The following is a 19,867-nucleotide window of genomic DNA, read 5'->3' on the forward strand; positions in this document are numbered from 1 at the left end:
ATTACCTGCAGACATAAAATACAGATGGATGCATGATATAATGAACTGTCTTAAATATATATTTTTTTACATTACTCTGCATATGGACAAAATTGATCTATATCATCCTTATTGAATATGTTTTTAAAACATCCTAGATGCAAACATCAGCGCAGCAGTATTACCAACTTTGTCACGTGATGACATTCGTGATCTTTTCCCGGGACCAGAAAACTTTTTACGACGGAAAACCATATGGGAGACGTTTCATAGAGACAAAGAGGTAGAACTTTTCTCCATTTTTCCAAACCACAGTATTCATTTTAATTAAATATTAGTGTCTGAAAAAAATAAAGGTTACATACAACAATGTTTAGGTCATTCACAAACAGTCACACTAAATATCTTAAGTAAGCAATAAGGTACGAGAGGCTGTGCTGTTTTGTGAATAAGTCACGACTGAAGGGCCATGTGACCTGAAATGCAGTGCTATGATTAAGAAGAGTTTATTGTAGTATTATTATTCATGGGTGTTCTGTTAACAGGTTTGTTTATATAAATTGTAATAGCTTTCATCTGAATTCAGCAGGGACAGGAGGCAGGATGCCTCAATCAAAACAAGGAGCAGGAAGACACTGGTCTGACTCCTACTCAAACTCCGTCTGAAATCCCAGTGACTACAAGGCACAGTATCTTTGAGCCAAGTGGTCATCCTCCAAGAACCTTAAAGTTGCCCAACCCTGAATATGTTGTTTACACTGACAGTGAGCTAGAACATGTTAGAAAAGAGTATTTTGATCTGCAGCGAGTTGGGCAAGAAAGAGATTGCAACCTTTCAAAAGAACTTCGTTGTCGACTTGTGAGGAACACAGTGACCAACATGGTGTCTATCATGAGAGCATCAAGCACTGACTTCATGTACCCATCAAAAAATGACATGCTTGCAATGGCAAAGCGACTGGTTGAATATTATCCCATGCTTCGAGATGACTCTGTGAACTGCAAACATATTTGGGTAAGTGTTTAAGGGCTTGGGATTCAAAAATTACATTTGAGGACATTTGTGCAATGTTTTGGTTGTATAGACGGTTTCAACGGCAACAACATAAACAAGTGTTATTGCGCATGCGCGCTTTTATGAACCTAACTTAAATTCCGGTAGTCTTCCAAATAGAATCAATAACAACATCCAAGTCCCTCTAGAGTAGATATTTTTTGATAACAAACAAAATATGTTTGCTGCGTGGATCAGGCAAACTTAATGAAAATGCAAATTCATTCTTTGCCAGCAGGAGATGTTTTAAAGCATAGACATAAAGTGCGAGAAATAGAGGTTTCCCCAGTAACAGCTGTAAACAAAGCAGAGCTGCGCTCACACGCTGCTTTATCAGGCATATAACATGCAAGACTTCCTTCAGAAATACAGCGATATAAAAACACCTGTGCCTCGCTTTGATATTTAAATATATAAATGTAAGGAATTATTATTATTAAACGTGTAGTACGTAACGTTACTCATTTTTATTCAACGAAGCCTTTTTGAAAATCGATCAGTTTTTAAATTGTGGCGATTCTCCAAGAATTAATACATTTATGGGAAACACATCCCACAGCACAACCACCTCAGCCCACCTTCAGTCTACTCATCACCTTGACTTTAACTGTGTCTGTATAAGGCACTGCAGCCAGACCGATATACACAACACAGACCGGAAGTTAACTTAGGTCCAGGTGCGTGCGCCCGATGAAACCGTCTATATTTAGGAGGTCCTTAAGAACTGATAATAAAAACATTGAGAAATAAAACATTTTATATTTGTCGGGGTCTACAACCTGTAACATCGTCAAACAGGATTCCATCTTCAAGCAATTAATGAAGAGACTCCAAAACATAAGAACTCCAAAAAAGAAACAGGGTCCAACACCACAAAGAAAAAAGAAAAGGCGCTTGGATTTTGACTACGATGGTGATTCAAGCTCTTGCACATTAGATTCAGCAGAAAGCAGCAGTGCTTCAGCTGTAATGTTGGAAACAAGAGAAAGCAGCACACCACCATCTGTGAGCACAAAACCACTTGCTGGTAAGTGTACCACATATTCATAATATGCTTAAAAAAAAATGTACCCTGAATTTGGTTACATGTTATATTAGCCAAAATAACATGATATTCCATCATGTAAGAAAAGTCAACAAGTGCTTAAAAAAAGTGTTTGGTTTCAATTCTTTGACATGTTTATGTTCTAGATGACTGTTCTATTCTTGGGCTATTGTTAGGGTAGATGTCTATTAAATTTTCACTGACAGCCCAAATCTTACCTTGTTTTAGCCTAGACGTCTGGGTTGTGTTTGGGCGGCTATTAAACGTCTTTTAAATGCAAAATTGCTTGCTGTGTTTATACTGGTTTATTTTCAGGAACAGCTGACCAAGATTTACCATTCAGTCAGACTGACAATAGAAGAGATGAAGACCATTCTGACACTGATAGTCAACAAAGCCAGGCCAGACATTACCATACTCTCCAAGAGATCTATAAAAGACCAAAGCCTAATAAAGAGGCAGTTGCTCAACTACTTGACCTTGAGTTTGATGCTCGGAGAGCCTTCATCAACTCAGACTGTTTCAAGGATCAGGACAGACCTTCAAAGATACTGCAAGCGTACCCCTGTTTCAGAGAACTACAACATGTAAGTAATAAATCTGATAATATATTTCAGTTCCTAGTGACTTCAATTATTTTTACAAATGTGTATATATGGGATTATTCCAGGTAATGGATGAACTGGGCCGAATTCTTGACAAAGGAAATCCCAGATTCATCCCAAAACTAAAGGCCCGTTGGGAGAGCTTCTGCAGCAAAGCTCAATTCTATGGGGTTTACAAAAAGGTTTTGAAGCCACCAATGACTCTAGATGGAGGTAAACTACCTGCCTTTACTACTTGAATTAAAATGTGAAAAATCTAACAATAGTTGTTTAACTTGATTGTCAGTGTCATACACTACCATTCAAATGTTTTAGAACATTTACATTTTAAAATATGTCTCTTTCTGTTCACCAAGGCTGCATTTATTTAATCCAAACTACAGCCATTTTATAAGTGACTATATAGTAAAGTGTAATTTATTCCTGTGATCAAAGCTGAATTTATCATCATTACTCCAGTCTTCAGTGTCACATGATCCTTTATAAATCATTCTAGTATGATGATTTGATAATGAACAAACATTTATGATGATTATTATTATCTATTCACATAGTATAATATTTCACAATATCACTTTTTTTGCTGTAGTTTGGAACAAATACATGCAAGCTTGGTGAGACGAAGATACTTATAAAAGAAAACATTTTAAAAAATCTCACATTTCTAAAACATTTAATTGGTAGTGTATTTGAAATCATTAACAGATTGATATGAAAAGTTTAACTTCATTAAATAAGTTAAAGTTTAATAATCCTTTTGAGTACTTTTAAGTTTTTATCCTTTTATCCTTTTATCCTTAATGCACAATTGTTATAAAACTATATCAAGATCAGGAGGTTAAAGGAAAGTCTTAAAGGCATAGTTCGCCAAAAAATAAAAATTCTACATCATTTACTCTCCCTCTAGTTGTTCCAAACCCGTATTAGTTTATTTCTTCTGATGAACACAAAAGAAGATACTTTGAAGAATGTTTTTTTGGGTGAACTATCCCTTTAATGCATGCTCAACTCACTAATTACAGTAAATCATAAAAGACTATTTGTTCTCCTCAATAGTGAAACGCTCCATAGCCTTGATGAAGGCTCTTCCAGAGATGTTCCCATCACCTGTAGCCCCACCAAAAAAGATGGGACATCCAAGTGAAGCAATGCTACACATCCTTGAGGTAAGACATACAACCTTGTTTATATTTCTACAAGACCAAGAGAAATAGAGGTGTCTTCATTTATATCAAGATGTACTGCTCGGTCATTTTTGTGTTTGTATTTCTAGCCAACAGAAAACCCAGATTCTTTCCTCAAGGGGAGACCACTCTTCAGTCCTGTCCTGATTGTGTCAGAGGACAACTGCATGTTGGCCATTGGGACTACACCTGTGACAATCTTTCCACAAGAAGACCTCCACGAAGGTGTGCTCTACCTAATGGCATACTATTATGCACTTCATCTTGTGTACCCAAAGTGTGTTGCAACTTTACTGTCTGTGCTTCAGACAGAGGTAATTTCAGATGCAATACATGGGCGTGATGCAACTTCTTCCTACAAAAAAGCCACTTTGGAGTGGAAAAAGTTCATTGGCGAGTAGTGAAAAAGTCAGACGTATGTCTTACTAATTGTTCACAGCAGTTGTGTTCATCAGGTTCTTCTTATAGACAGAAGTTGCTTAAAGTCTAAAACAAAATAAAAATTCAGTTTTTCTTGGTCTCTTTTTTTATTATATATATATATATATATATATATATATATATATATATATATATATATATATTCACTTTCTCAGTGATGTATCTGTGTAACCTTGACTAAGCTACCAAGCTTTGTTTTAATAGGCTTACCAATTGCTGTGATATGATGCATTGCTGTAATTTTTGAACAATCATTTGCTTTCCTTTTGCAGTTGGAGTTAATAAAGAAATATTAAGAGCATGTTTGTTGTACCAGATTTATTAATTGTATCTCCATTTCATAGCTTATTTTTAGAAATAGTCAAGATTGAGGGGACGTTCACATTAGTTAGTCTTGTTTTAAGACTTTAAATACTTATTTAAAACCAAACCTTCCCTCAAAATAAGCCTGACACTCTTAAAATGTGTATATATTCTTAAATCAAGATATTTTAAACCAAACCTTTCCCTCAAAATAAGCCTGACACTCTTAAAATGTGTATATATTCTTAAATCAAGATATTTTAAACCAAACCTTTCCCTCAAAATAAGCCTGACACTCTTAAAATGTCTATGCGTATTCTTAAATCAAGATATTTTTACCAAGAGTATTTAAAACTAACCACAAATAAAACATGAAAAAAATACTAGATTTTACTATTTTTGCATTGGTTTCAAGATATTTGTACTGCTTGAATCAAGTTAAAATATCTAAATTTACTTAATTTTTTTCTTGTTTTAAGAACTTTTTTATCACAAGTTTTTTTGTCTTGTTTCAAGATGTCTTATCAAGTAGAATTTTCTCACCCCATTGGCAGATAATTTTGCTTGATTTTAGTGTTTTTTTCTTAATTTAGGTTTTATTTTCTTATTTTTGTATGTCAATTTTTTGCAGTGCACATCTCCCAACCGCTCAAAATCATCTATTAACGGTGCAGTGAACAGATTACACAATACTAGACTGCAAAACAAAAGCACCCCAAAACAGAAACTCTAAGAGCAATTAAAGACTTTGACTTAACACAAGAAAAACTTTAGATTTTCTTACCTGACTGGTACCTCTTGCTCTCCTTCGCGCTGTCATCAAATGCATTGGAAATCGTCACTTCCGGGGTTTTTTTTTATTACGAAATTAAACAATTTACGTTAGTTTAATGATTGCTAATTAAGTAAAATTGAAAATTAAACCATTTAAGTTGATTAAGTACAATACAATTGTGTTTTGGCGGAAAACTAAATATATTTGTGTTGTTTTAACAAAACATCTGTGTAAAACGAACAATGCCACAAATCCAATTTTTTGAGTGTACAGATTTGACTGCTAAATGATAAAGAATGATGCACGGCTCCCATGAAAAAAAAATAGTGAAGACCTCTGACAGTCTTACAAAAATGTGTTATGTAGTAGAATATAATGTTAAACTTTATGTTATGTAACATTATCACTGTTTACAATGTATCACTTGTATTTTTTGGCTTGTTGTTTCTGATTGCACACCTCCAGGGGGAAATCCAGATCAAATCCCAGAAAGTAAAATTAAAACAAAATGAAGTTAAAACTTGTTTTGAACAATTTATTTGTCATCTGAATATAGATTTTTATATAGATATATAGAATGAATATAGATTTTTAAGTTGGGAGGGGGGGGGGGGGATTTAGATCTTTTATTGAAAAAAAAAATCTGGGATTTCTTTTTTTTATAGGTCATATTGCCCAGCCCTACTAGGTTATTAAAAAGCTGACTTTTCACAGCTCCTAAACCGGGGGGGACAAAACGTCGGTCCTGAAGAGCCGCATCCCTGCACACCTGAACAAGCTATTCAAGGTCTGAAGGGTTACTAGAAATCAGGTTAGTTTTAATTAGGGTTGGAGCTGAACTCTGCTGCAGCTGTCCTAAACCCTTCTTACCCAGCTATTCATTGTAGATAACCATTTTATCATGTGTCCATTTGTGTCATTTCAGATTACAACACCGTTTTAGCGATCAAATGTAACTTACTCTGTGTTCTTCCTTGGTAGTCACCTGAGGGTATCAAGACAGTAAAGGTGTTAAATTAAACACAAAATATTATTCTGTTTTAGATTGTGTGAAGGGTTGTGAATGCTGCGGTCACACTAGACTTTGAGCTTGCAAAGTTTCCTTGGACGCAGTGTTGTTAAAAAAAACATTTAAATTCAACACACAACGCATAATAATCCATTTAAAAGGTAAAAACACACAATCTACTCCACTTTCTCTCAGCGCTGCAGTTTTACATTTTTTGCTGTGATGTATCAAACTGCTATTGGTGATACAGTTTCACGTGATGTGAATTCGCAAGTCAAGAGTCACCAAGATTGGAACTTTGGAATGCAGCGAAATGCGGAACTTTTCCCACAACTTGCGCTTCCGGTTTGATGCATTTGCATCCATATTAATGGAAGTCAATGGAAAGAATATTAATCTTTATTCTATTTAATGTTCTTTTACCTTGTGTGTCACGTGGATGAGCACTCCAGCTGTCGCTATGATGGTCCACCTGAGAGATGCCCACTGGAGCTGAGAAAGATGGAGTGGGTGAGATTTGCTTGTTACATTAAGCAAATTAACAAACTAAGGCCTGCAACACACTCAGTAGCCAGAATCACGTTTTATTTTTTTGGTTAAAAAATCATGAGCCATGTGAAATCATGCAGATCAGTATAAAAACATTTTGAGGGGCATGGGGTTGGTGGTCATGATGTTTGAAGTCCAGGGTTTTTCCTGGGTCAAAAACGGTCTTCGGTGGAGGCTGACGATCAACAGTATTTCTGTTTCGTATGTCTCACTGTGCAGACGCAATTGACGTCACTTCCTCAAGCCCCACTCGCGGCATTGTTTAGATACTTGATCTATGTTTCTATCCATGTATGTATCTACTTTGCAGTTATTTGAATGTACATTGATACATTGCAATTGCAGTTTGAACTGTGATCTGTCATGCCATGTTAATGCCACAAAATTCACATTTACATTTACTTTTTTGGGAAACTTTGGTGTCTGCAGTATGTATATAGAGTGCCCAAAATGGTAAAAAAAATAATAATAATAATGAGCGACTCCTTTTCTATTAAATAATAGAAGGATCTGTGAAGGGTGTCAAATTAAAAAAATTACTTGAGTGGATTTTTGTAATGAACTTACTCTGGCCTCTTCCTTGGTGGTTCCCTGAGGGTCTCAGGACAGCAAACGTGTGCTTTATGGATTGAACACAATGTTGTTACATTTTTTAGATGTATTTAAATGTTGTGAAATGTTTCAGATTTCCTTTATCCCTGATCATGCTTTTACCTTGTGTGTTAGGGTGAGCAACACACCAGCTGTCGCCGTCATGGTCTGGCTGAGACATACGCAGTAGAGCTGAGAAAAGTGGAGTAGGTAAGCTATTTCATGCATACTGAGTTTTTTACACTGTTAAAGAGTTGGATTCCCATGCTAAACATGGACAAAGTTTAAAAAATTAAGTTGTACGTTTGAAGGAGTATTTCTGTTCCAAAAATACTCCTTCCGGTTTGTCACAAGTTTCGGAAAGTTTTTTCGAGTATGGTTCTGTGTGACGTTAGATGGAGCGGAATTTCCTCATATGGGTCCTAAGGGCACGTCTGCCGGAAGAGCGCGCGCTCCCATATAGCAGAGCACTGAGAGCACAACAGACTTCAGTGATCAGAGCGAGAGCGTCGCGAAATGTCACAAAAGGAGTGTATTTTTGGTTGCCAGGGCAAGACAACCCTGCACAGATTACCAAAAGAGAAACAGCATTAAGGGACCAGTGGATGGAGTTTATTTTCACAGAGCATCAACGGAGTTGTGCAAGTGTTTGTTCCCTGCATTTCGAAGATTTCGTTTTACAAACAAGGCCCAGTTTGACGACGGATTTGCGTATCGTTTATTTCTTAAGGATGATGCAATCCCAACGAAAAAGGGTCACGATCGTGTGTTGGAACCGCAGGCGGTGAGTAAAACTGCTTCAAATATCTCTGCCTCCTTGTTAGTGCGTCCGCCTCCCATGCCGGAGACCCGGGTTCGAGCCCCGCTCGGAGCGAGTCGTTGCTGCTGCTGCTCTCGTTCAGTTTCAGCCTCGGGATCGGATTCTGGATCATAAATAAATGGCTGAATCTGACTGTAAGCCATGGTTTGTTTTGGATGATGTTTTTTTCCTCAAGGTAATGTCACAGCTTCCAAACGCTCTCAACGCAAAGCCTACTGGCGCTCGTGATTCTTTAGCTCCGCCCACACGTCACGCCTCCAGTCGGTCGTGTTTTTCCGGGAAAAATCGGTACAGACTATCTTTCTCTTATGAATATAATAAAACTAAAGACTTTTGGGAGTTATGAAGGATGCAGTACTACTCTATAGGTACTCAAGATTAACAGGATATTGAGAGAAAACGAGCATTTCACCCCCCCTTTAAGTGGAGTAATGACGGTTCATAATCTTAAAGGGACAGTTGCATACATATATAAAAAAAAATTGTTAATTGTATAAAGCGATTATGAATTGGAATTTAGCCACTCATATTGTATCCGTTACTTCTACAATCTCTGTATGGACTATGAAAATGTAGGAACAGAAATCCCTGAGTTCATTGAATATTTTAAAAAGTTTTTGGGTTTAGAATTACATGATCTATGATTTAAATTTCCAGTTAATTGCATCAAATGTTGATCTACATTTATCTTTCCAGCTAGCCAAATACAACTAATTATTTACCTTGGAAGCTGGGGAGACTCTCACACCAGGTCTGTTGTTGGTCTTCCGTGTCCCTTTGTTCCTGATTGACACATGCTGTTGACAGTTGGGGGATCATTAGTGGCATTCCATATGTCATTCACCTTTAATCTTACTTCATACTGGGTCATTTTGTGTCAGATCATCCACAATTCAGAAACTTTCCTGAATCAAATTTGATATTTTCAATTTTTTTTTTCTTAAACCAAAATATTGAATGTCACAAGATTGTTGAAGTCAACAGATTTTACTAATATAGCTACCAATCTTTATGTAAAAAATAAAATAACAATGCTGCCATCTTTCTAATTCCATTGTTATTTGGTTGTTAAATCTTCATGTTGACCCCCCCCCCCCCCCCACTCTCTTTTATTTATGGCATTTATTTTTTTAATTACTATTGTTTTTTTATTATTATTATCATTATTATTTTCCATTTACCTTTTTTGTTAAGTTTTGGAATGGCTGGAGGTTTTGGTGCAGGTGGAACACTTGCTTTGTTTGCAGCTTTTCTTTTTTTAATGGGTGGTTGTTCTGCTACCTTGTCATAGATATGATCTGTACTTGTTTTCTTTCTAGGAAAACAAAGATAAAAAGAACAAGTGCACACATTCATTGCCTCTTTGTGTGATGTAGCAAATACTCATAGAAATGTGCTCAATAACTTTTCTGCTGTATTTCTCCTTAAAGGGTTAGTTCACCCAAAAAAAAATGAATTATGTCTTTAATTACTCACCCTCATGTTGTTCCAAACCTGTAAGACCTTTGTTCATCTTCAGAACACAAGTTAAGATATTTTTGATGAAATCCGAGAGCAGTCTGATCCTGCATAGACAGCTTTGCAACTACTACCTCAAGGCCCAGAAAAAAAATAAGGACTATAGTGCTTCAACCTTAATTATGAAGTGAGGATAATACTTTTTCAACAGTAATTTTTTTTTCTGTGTCAGTCTCTGACATGCATTCATGAGAGGTGCTGATGCAGGAGCCAGCATTTTGACAAAAAAAAAAAAAAAGCACTGTTTTAACAATGACTTTAATACCTTCCTGAGATGGTAGTGGCATTGATGTCTATGGGGTATTTTATCAATAATATCTTAATTTGTGTTCCAAAGATGAACGGAGGTCTTGATGTTTTGGAATGACATGAGGGTGAGACATTTTTGGGTGAACGCTCCCTTTAAGGCCTCCCTTAAAACAGTTTATACTACTGGGGTGTTGAATGCTTGAATCTGATTGGCTGACGTACATTGTGAGGTGTGTAATTATTGTCTGTGAAACGCACGGCGAACGTAGTTCCAGGCAGCTCTCTCCTGTAACAAATTACAGGACTAACAAAAACCAATCAGCTAATCAGATTCAAGCATTCAACGGCCTCGTAGTATTAAACAGATGACACATGAAGGCAAATGATGCCATTTTCATTTGTTAAATCATTTCTTTTGTCTTTTTGCGAGGACCTACTTGGGAATCCTTTTTCCAGCAATTTCAGGTTCTGAGTTTATGTCAGAAGTATAGCTGGCCTTCTTCCAATTGTTGGCTACATTCTGAAATGATGCTGAAAACAAGAAATGCAGGTACGGCTTCATTTTTGTTTATTAAAGCTATATGAGATCATGTTTTACAGTGTATATAAATTATGTGCAAAGATTCTGAAAAATGAAAAACAGGTAATTAGTGGTCGACCGATATTTTTTTGACTGCCGATATCTCAAGATATCAGGATGGCCGATATAAAGTGTGTGTATATATATATATATATATATATATTGTATATATGTGTGTGTATATATATATATATATATATATATATATATATATATATATATATATATATATATATATATATATATGTATGTGTGTATATATATATGTATTAGTGGTGGGCCGTTATCGGCGTTAACGTGCTGCGTTAACGCAAGACTCTTATCAGGCGATAAAAAAAATATCGTCGTTAATCTATTCTCAAAGTTGGGTTGGGAGCTGGGTCTATACTAAGCAAGCTATGATGACTTTCACCTTGATATTTTATATAACCTACTGAGGCCAGCCTAAAAAGATGCTCAGGACAGTTGACGGGCCATTGCTGCGCATCGTCACGAAAGCTAATCTTTTTCACGTTTTTAACCCTTACCGCTTGTCGATTTAAACATTAAAGCATCCAAACACAAGACGCAGAAAAGCTGAACAGAGTAGCTGGTTACTCGCGCGCTGTGTTCGGTGACGCAGAGAGAGAGAGAGAGTGAGAGCCGCGTATCATGGACATCGACACTGAACCAAGCTCTCTTCTGCGAAGAGAAAGGCGTCTCAAAACACTTGAACATCGAATTTGCTTATTTTTGCTCTAGTGCCGACAAATACATACAAAATATGTCAAAATATCCACCTTGGAAATTATACTCGAAAAAACTGTCAGTTATTCCTTAAGTGAAAGTAAACAGTTGAGGAAAAAAATGGGATGTGTATTATATTGGATGCATTCCTCATCTCTTAAAGTGACCGTGCCTAATTTAGCGACTGGCTGCTGTAATGTTAATCCAAGAAAATGAAAATGAAAATCACTCACTGCTCTTGACTGAATTAGTTTGTAGTTTTAACAGTCAAACCAAAAATTATTCAGACACCAGATATAATTTTTGATATATATAGCAAAACCGTAATAATTTGAGAAATGTTGAAGGCGTCTGAATAAATGTAGGTTTGATTGCACCACCTAGCTTGATAAACCCCTTCTCAAAGACTTAATGTGACGAAGAGGCTGAGACTGTCGGATCCATCTGCAGTATTTTATTAACACAGGTAAGGGCAATCCAAGAATCGTAACTTAAACAGGCGTGGGTCAAAGGGCAGGCAGCTTAGGTTCACAATCGAGATCAGATTCCAAGTCAAAATCACAAGAACAAACACGAGATACAATCTAGAGGCAGAGTAGGGTAAATCAAGACTTCACAAATGAACTAACAGCAGAGCAGTCCAGATAAAGGGGAGCTAAGGATACACAGGTGAATATAATGCAAAGCTAAGGAGATTAATCAGGAGATAATGAGCAGGTGAGTAATAGGCAGTCCTAATACGCAGGAGAGAGGGATCTGGTGAAACCAGGAGGAGGCGTTGTCGAGCGTTCCGTGACAGAGCCCCCCCCCTGCGAGCGGCTCCGGAAGCGAGGACCTGGCTGACGGCGGGGTCTACCACGGGGTCTAGGAGCAGGTCGATCTGGATGGTCCTCGGTGAAAAGCCGCAGTTAATGTGGGATCCAGGATGTCCTGAGACCTGACCCAGGAACGCTCCTCGGGACCGTACCCCTCCCAGTCGATAAAGTACTGCAACACCCCACCGTGACGTCTGGAGTCCAGGATCTCTCGCACCCGGAAAGCCTCCGCGCCATCCACCTCAATGGGGGGAGTCTGCACAGGAGCGACCTCCTCCCGGTTCCTCTCTCTCCTGGGGGCGACAGCGGGTCTGAAAAGGGACACATGAAATGTGGGTGAGATCTTGTAGTGAGCAGGAAGAGCCAAACGAAAAGAAACTGGTGTTATCTGACGTAGAATCTTAAATGGCCCGACGAAACGAGGAGATAGTTTCCTGCTTGGGAGCTTGAGACGGAGATCTCGGGCAGAGAGCCACACCCACTGCCCGGGTCGGTAACTGGGACCCCCACGCCTCCTCCGATCTGCCTTATGCTGGTAACGGCGAATGGCGCGCTGCAAGTGAACATGAGCAGCGTCCCAGGTGGCCTCGCTGCGTCGGAGCCATGCATCTACTGCTGGGAGGTCGGAGGGCTCCCCGGCCCACGGGAAGAGGGGAGGTTGGAAACCTAAGACACATTGAAAAGGCGTTAGACCAGTGGCAGGTTTTAACAGGGAATTCTGGGCATACTCCGCCCAGGCCAGGAAGCGACTCCAGTCCTGCTGATTCTGGTGGCAGTAAGTTCTTAGAAATCGAATCAAATCCTGGTTTAGACGTTCAACCTGCCCATTGGCCTGGGGATGGTAACCAGAAGTTACACTGACATTGATATTGAGCTTGGAACACAATTCTCTCCAGACACGGGAGGTAAACTGAGGCCCGCAGTCAGTCACAATGTCTTCGGGCAGACCAAAGAGACGGAACACATGGTTGAGAAGAGCCTCGGCTGTCTGTAAGGCCGTGGGCAGGCCAGTCAGGGGTATAAAACAGCAGGACTTAGAGAAGCGGTCCACCACGGAGAGGATGGTCGTAAATCCCTGGGATGGAGGCAGGTCCGTAACAAAATCCACTGCGATGTGCGACCAGGGGCGCTGTGGTACTGGCAGAGGTTGTAATAATCCAGCAGGTTTGAGATGGGAGGATTTTACAGTGGTACAAACGGAGCATTGATGAATAAATTTTTATGATATCAGACTGGAGTGAATCCCACCAAAAGCGATTGGAAACCAACTGTGTGGTGGCCGCGATACCAGGATGACCAGCGCTAGGGGTGCAGTGAACCCACTGAAGCACACGGTGGCGGAGCCGAGACGGAACGAAGAGGCGGTCGGCGGGACATTCTGGCGGAGCGGGATGATTACGTAGAGACGCCGTGATCTCAGAGATTATGTCCCACTGGACAGGTGCCACGATTAGTGCAGGGGAAATCATGGGCTCAGGTTCAGATTCTTCACTGGGACTATCAAACTGTCGGGACAGGGCGTCCGCTTTGCCGTTCTGGGAGCCCGGCCTGTAGGTAATCTTAAAATTGAATCTGGAAAAGAACAGAGACCAGCGAGCCTGGCGAGCATTCAAACGCTTAGCTGACCTGATGTACTCCAGATTCCTGTGATCAGTGAGCACTGTAAAAGGCTGACGAGCTCCCTCCAGCCAGTGCCTCCACTCCTCAAAGGCGTTCTTCATTGCCAGGAGTTCGCGATCACCCACGTCATAATTGCGTTCTGCAGAGTTGAGTTTGCGGGAATAAAAGGCTCACGGGAACATTTTCGCAGGGTTACCATACCGCTGAGACAGCACAGCCCCCACTCCTGTGTTAGATGCATCCACTTCAATTATAAACTCCCTTTCAGGATCCGGGTGATGGAGAATAGGAGCAGAAGTGAATCTTTCCTTGAGCTGAGCAAAGGCCGCAGCGCTCTCCGTTGTCCACTTAAAATATTTACCCCCTCCTCGAAGCAGAGATGTGAGGGGAGATGCAATTACACTGAAGTTGCGGATGAATCTGCGGTAAAAGTTGGCGAAGCCCAAAAAGCGTTGCAGCTCCTTAACAGAGGAAGGTTGGGGCCACTTCACCACGGCTCTGACCTTGCTGTCATCCATCAAAACTCCGTCCGCACTGATAATATAGCCCAGAAAGGAGATACGTGTCTGGTGGAACTCGCACTTGGAGAGCTTGGCATAGAGCTGGTTATCAATCAGGCGCTTGAGGACCGCACGAACATCTTGGACATGCTCCTCAAGGGAATCAGAATAAATCAAAATGTCATCAATGTAGACAATAACTCTCTGATGTAACATGTCCCGGAAAATTTCATTTACAAAGGCTTGAAAAACTGAAGGACTGTTAGACAGGCCGAACGGCATTACCCGATATTCGTAGTGTCCGGATGTAGTAGAAAATGCAGTCTTCCATTCGTCACCACTCCGTATGCGAATCAGGTTGTATGCGTTCCTTAAATCCAGCTTGGTAAAGTAGCGGGCAGTACGAAGCATCTCTAGGGCTGCTGGGACTAGCGTGAGAGGATAGCGGTACTTCACTGTTACTGCATTTAGGCCACAATAGTCGATGCACGGCCGAAGACCCCCTTCCTTCTTCTTAACGAAAAAGAATCCGGAGATGTAGAGGTAGTGATGAAACCTTTAGCCAGCTGTTCTTCAATGTACGCCCTCATGGCTTCTGTTTCAGGTTGTGACAGCGGATAAACTCTTCCCCGTGGAGGTACAGCCCCAGGCAAAAGCTCAATGGCACAGTCGCCGGCACGGTGAGCCGGAAGATGAGAGGCCTCGGTTTCGCTGAAAGCCAGAGCTAGATCGTGGTATTCGTAAGGAATCCTCTGAAAATCCACTCCCTTGAGGGAAGCGCTGTGGAGTTCAGAACCTTGGACAGCAGCCATACAGTTGATCTGACAGAATGCGGACCACCGGGATATTCTCCCTTCTGACCAGGAAATTTGGGGGTTGTGTCTCTCTAGCCATGGCAGCCCCAAGATTATAGGATGCCCAGGTGAGTGAATAGTGAAGAACTGGATAGTTTCAGAATGCTGTGTCCCGAAGCTGAGCGTGAGGGGTTGCGTGGTGTAATGCACCCCTCCAGTCCCCAGGGGGCGTCCATCCAGTGCTTCCACGGTCACACCAGACTCACATGCGAGGAGAGAAACATGATGAGTTCTGGCAAATGCAAGGTCGATAAAATTTCCAGCAGCTCCAGAGTCAATCAAGGCCTTTACGTTTAAAGTTTGTCCGTTAAACTTCAAAGAACTATCCACAGAGAATAATTTAGAAGAGTGATTAGAACTCACCGCAGCAGAATTCCTGAGTGTTGGATTAACTGGACAGGTAGCTCTCAGATGTCCTGCCTCTCCGCAGTACATGCAAAGATGATTACGGCGTCTCCTCTCCCGCTCCGCCGTAGAGAGGCGCGTGTAACCAATCTGCATGGGCTCCGACTCCGTGCTGGGGGAAGCGCACTCAAAGAAACTGGACCTGAGAGGTGTGCGTCAGGAGCGAATCAAGTTGTCAATGCGGATGGCGAGCTCCATGATTTGATTCAAGGATTTACCATCGTCGCGGCATGCCAGCTCTCCCTGGAGGTCCGAGTTGAGTCCCTTGCTGTACAGGAGCCTAAGAGGTTCCTCCTCCCATCCAGCTTGAGCTGCGAGGGTCCGAAAAGAGAGTGTGTAGTCCGCTGCGGTGGAATTACCCTGACGTAACATGAGCAGTAGTTCTCCTGGGTCCTTTCCTCCCGCTGAATGTTCAAACACCTCTCTAAATTGGCTTAAGAACTCATCATAAGAGGGGAAAGATAGCTGACCTCCATACCAGAGTGCAGTAACCCATTCCAGAGCTCGGCCGGTGAGTAGTGAGCATATGAAGGAAACGCGGCTCTCATCAGTGGAGTAGGACTGTGTCTGCTGGTTAAAATACAAACTCCACTGCAACAAAAATCCCTTACAGGCAGAAGGTGAGCCATCAAATTTCTCAGGAAGGGATAATTTAGGCTGGTTTGTATTGTTACTCACGGCAGGTGTAACGGGAGCGGATGCAGCGGTACTCGGAGCTTGATTCTCAGCCGTGCTCGGCGAGGATAGGGCTCGGACAGATCTCACAAGCTCCTCGGTAAGAGCTGTTAATTTGACCAGCTGCTGCTGATGGGCGGCCAGCACATTAGCTTGAGAGGATACCTCAGAGGCCAGTCGATGGAAATCTGCTGGATCCTGTTTTGGTGAAGTCTTCTGTGACGAAGAGGCTGAGACTGTCGGATCCATCTGCAGTATTTTATTAACACAGGTAAGGGCAATCCAAGAATCGTAACTTAAACAGGCGTGGGTCAAAGGGCAGGCAGCTTAGGTTCACAATCGAGATCAGATTCCAAGTCAAAATCACAAGAACAAACACGAGATACAATCTAGAGGCAGAGTAGGGTAAATCAAGACTTCACAAATGAACTAACAGCAGAGCAGTCCAGATAAAGGGGAGCTAAGGATACACAGGTGAATATAATGCAAAGCTAAGGAGATTAATCTGGAGATAATGAGCAGGTGAGTAATAGGCAGTCCTAATACGCAGGAGAGAGGGATCTGGTGAAACCAGGAGGAGGCGTTGTCGAGCGTTCCGTGACACTTAATGTTTGTCAATTTTATTTGGGTAACACATATTCTGAATGCCTTCGGCAGAATTCGAATGAGCCATTTTAATCTAGATTCATCTAGATTAATTTCAAGATCACAGTGAGATTAATCTAGATTAAAAAAATGAATCTGTGCCCACCACTAATATGTATATATATATATATATATATATATATATATATATATATATATATGTGTGTGTGTGTGTGTGTGTGTGTGTGTTTATATGTATGTGTACGTGTGTATTTTTATTTTAATTATATATATATATATATATATATATATATATATATATTTTTTTTTTTTTTTTTAATGTTTGAGAAACTTGAAATGATTTGAAAATGAATTGTATTCAAAATAAAAGTGTAAAATAAATATACTTTAGATGATAACTTCCTGATTCTGTAATTCTATTTCAGTATTTTTCTCAAATAAAGAAATTATTAAAAATATAGAAACAAAGAAAGTAAACATTGGTAATCTGGAAAGTTTGTGGAGATGGTCCTCACTGCAGAACACAAGATCCTGATAATGTCCGGGTTTCAGACACACTGTCTCTGTTTAAATCTAGATTAAAAACGCACCTCTTTGGCCAAGCATTCAAATAATGCATCTTATAATTTTGGACTGCATTTATATCGGAGCAAATGCGTATTATTATTTTTTAGCTTGGGATAAACTAATTAATTTTACTTGGCTGGAACAGCAGCTATGCTAATGATGTCTCTGTTTCTGCTGGGATCTTCATCCCGTGGTAACTAGGATTTACACAAGCTCCAGTCTGGATCCAGAACACCTGAGAAGAGATGATGCTGACCCTCAGAGGACTGCAGATGATGCTAACCCAGAGACAACATACAGAACTTCCACATTTTGGTATAAGTTTGATTGCATAATTGCTGTTTGTTTATGTCTTCTATTGATTTTTCCGATTTTTCTAGCGTATGCACATAAACTGACAGTCATCACTGAAAAGCTACTACTAAATATTTTAGAAACTTAATTTTCTGTAAAGTTGCTTTGCAATGATTTGAATCGTAAAAAGCGTTGTACAAATAAACTTGAATTGAATTGTGCTCTGGTGCTCTCATTCTCAGTGCCATCAAAATAAAAGTCCCGCCTCGAACACATCAGCCAAGCAGAATAACTTATCAGCTGATGCCGATATTTGAAAAATTGGCCTTGGTGATATATCGGTCGATCACTACAGGTAATCTGGGGAAAATCATTGTTTAATTTACAGCATCATTTACTCTTACCAGACTCGTGCAGGATTCTTGCTCTATGTCTGGTCCACCCTTTTTCTGGCTGTGGTGCCTCCATTGTCCTAACACTCTTCAGCAACCTGTCAAGATCTTTATATGGTGGCCACCAGGACTTGGCAGCTGGTCCAGTCGTCCCTTCTCCCTCAAACTCCACGATTAGGTACATTTTTTTTTTTTTTTGCAAGCCTGAAACTCGTATTTTTTATTAACTCTTAAATGAAACTTAATTTTGAACATTGTATTTGAAATGCATGAACTATGAAACAAAAAGTGCTGATAAAGAATTACTCCATATGTAGAAGAGGAATTGAAACGAATTGATTGTGATAGGGGACAAGAAAAATTTTACTCTCTATTTCCTCAAACTTGCAGAATCAATCAATCAATCAATCACTTTTATTTATATAGTGCTTTAAACAAAATACACTGCGTCAAAGCACTGAACAACATTCATTAGGAAAACAGTGTCTCAATAATGCAAAATGATAGTTAAAGGCAGTTCATCATTGAATGCAGTGATGTCATCTCTGTTCAGTTTAAATAGTGTCTGTGCATTTATTTGCAATCAATTCAATGATATCGCTGTAGTAGAAGTGACCCCAACTAAGCAAGCCAGAGGCGACAGCGGCAAGGAACCGAAACTCCATCGGTGACAGAATGGAGAAAAAAACCTTGGGAGAAACCAGGCTCAGTTGGGGGGCCAGTTCTCCTCTGACCAGACGAAACCAGTAGTTCAATTCCAGGCTGCAGCAAAGTCAGATTGTGCAGAAGAATCATCTGTTTCCTGTGGTCTTGTCCTGGTGGTCCTCTGAGACAAGGTCTTTACAGGGGATCTGTAGTTGTCCTGGTCTCCACTGTCTTTCAGGGCAGTAGAGGTCCTTTCTAGGTGCTGATCCACCATCTGGTCTGGATACGTACTGGATCCGGGTGACTGCAGTGACCCTCTGATCTGGATACAGACTGGATCTGGTGGCCACGGTGACCTCGGAACAAGAGAGAAACAGACAAATATTAGCGTAGATGCCATTCTTCTAATGATGTAGAAAGTACGGTGTTATGTGAAGTGTTTCCGGTTCCGGTTTACCTAATTAATGCAGCCTAAAAATCCTTTAATGGATTTGGATATTAAAAGCATATTAGTATGTTATGTGTATGCCAGGTTAAAGAGATGGGTCTTTAATCTAGATTTAAACTGCAAGAGTGTGTCTGCCTCCCGAACAATGTTAGGTAGGTTATTCCAGAGTTTAGGCGCCAAATAGGAAAAGGATCTGCTGCCCGCAGTTGATTTTGATATTCTAGGTATTATCAAATTGCCTGAGTTTTGAGAACGTAGCGGACGTAGAGGAGTATAATATAAAAGGAGCTCATTCAAATACTGAGGTGCTAAACCATTCAGGGCTTTATAAGTAATAAGCAATATTTTAAAATCTATACCATGTTTGATAGGGAGCCAGTGCAGTGTGGACAGGACCGGCCTAATATGGTCATACTTCCTGGTTCTTGTAAGAACTCTTGCTGCTGCATTTTGGACTAGCTGTAGTTTGTTTACCAAGCGTGCAGAACAACCACCCAATAAATCATTACAATAATCTAATCTTGAAGTCATAAATGCATGGATTAACATTTCTGCATTTGACATTGAGAGCAAAGGCCGTAACTTAGATATATTTTTGAGATGGAAAAATGCAATTTT

The 19,867-nt window shown here is 40.2% G+C and overlaps 3 protein-coding genes across 6 annotated transcripts in view; all 3 read left to right on the top strand.

Moving 5' to 3' along the window:
• Positions 1-19,867, top strand: part of LOC127953355 (zinc finger protein 501-like) — a 364,750-nt gene that overhangs the window by 272,740 nt on the left and 72,143 nt on the right. The gene's annotated exons all lie outside the window — the stretch shown is intronic.
• Positions 1-19,867, top strand: part of LOC127953374 (zinc finger protein 271-like) — a 239,850-nt gene that overhangs the window by 86,913 nt on the left and 133,070 nt on the right. The gene's annotated exons all lie outside the window — the stretch shown is intronic.
• LOC127953417 (uncharacterized) lies at positions 1,841-4,375 on the top strand. The gene is made up of 5 exons (XM_052552662.1): positions 1,841-2,060; positions 2,394-2,665; positions 2,749-2,896; positions 3,740-3,849; positions 3,957-4,375. The coding sequence occupies exons 1-5, from the start codon at positions 1,853-1,855 to the stop codon at positions 4,266-4,268; spliced, it is 1,050 nt and encodes a 349-aa protein (XP_052408622.1). The 5' UTR covers positions 1,841-1,852; the 3' UTR covers positions 4,269-4,375.

Source organism: Carassius gibelio, chromosome B3 (assembly GCF_023724105.1).
Source record: "Carassius gibelio isolate Cgi1373 ecotype wild population from Czech Republic chromosome B3, carGib1.2-hapl.c, whole genome shotgun sequence".
Taxonomy (NCBI): Eukaryota; Metazoa; Chordata; class Actinopteri; order Cypriniformes; family Cyprinidae; genus Carassius; species Carassius gibelio.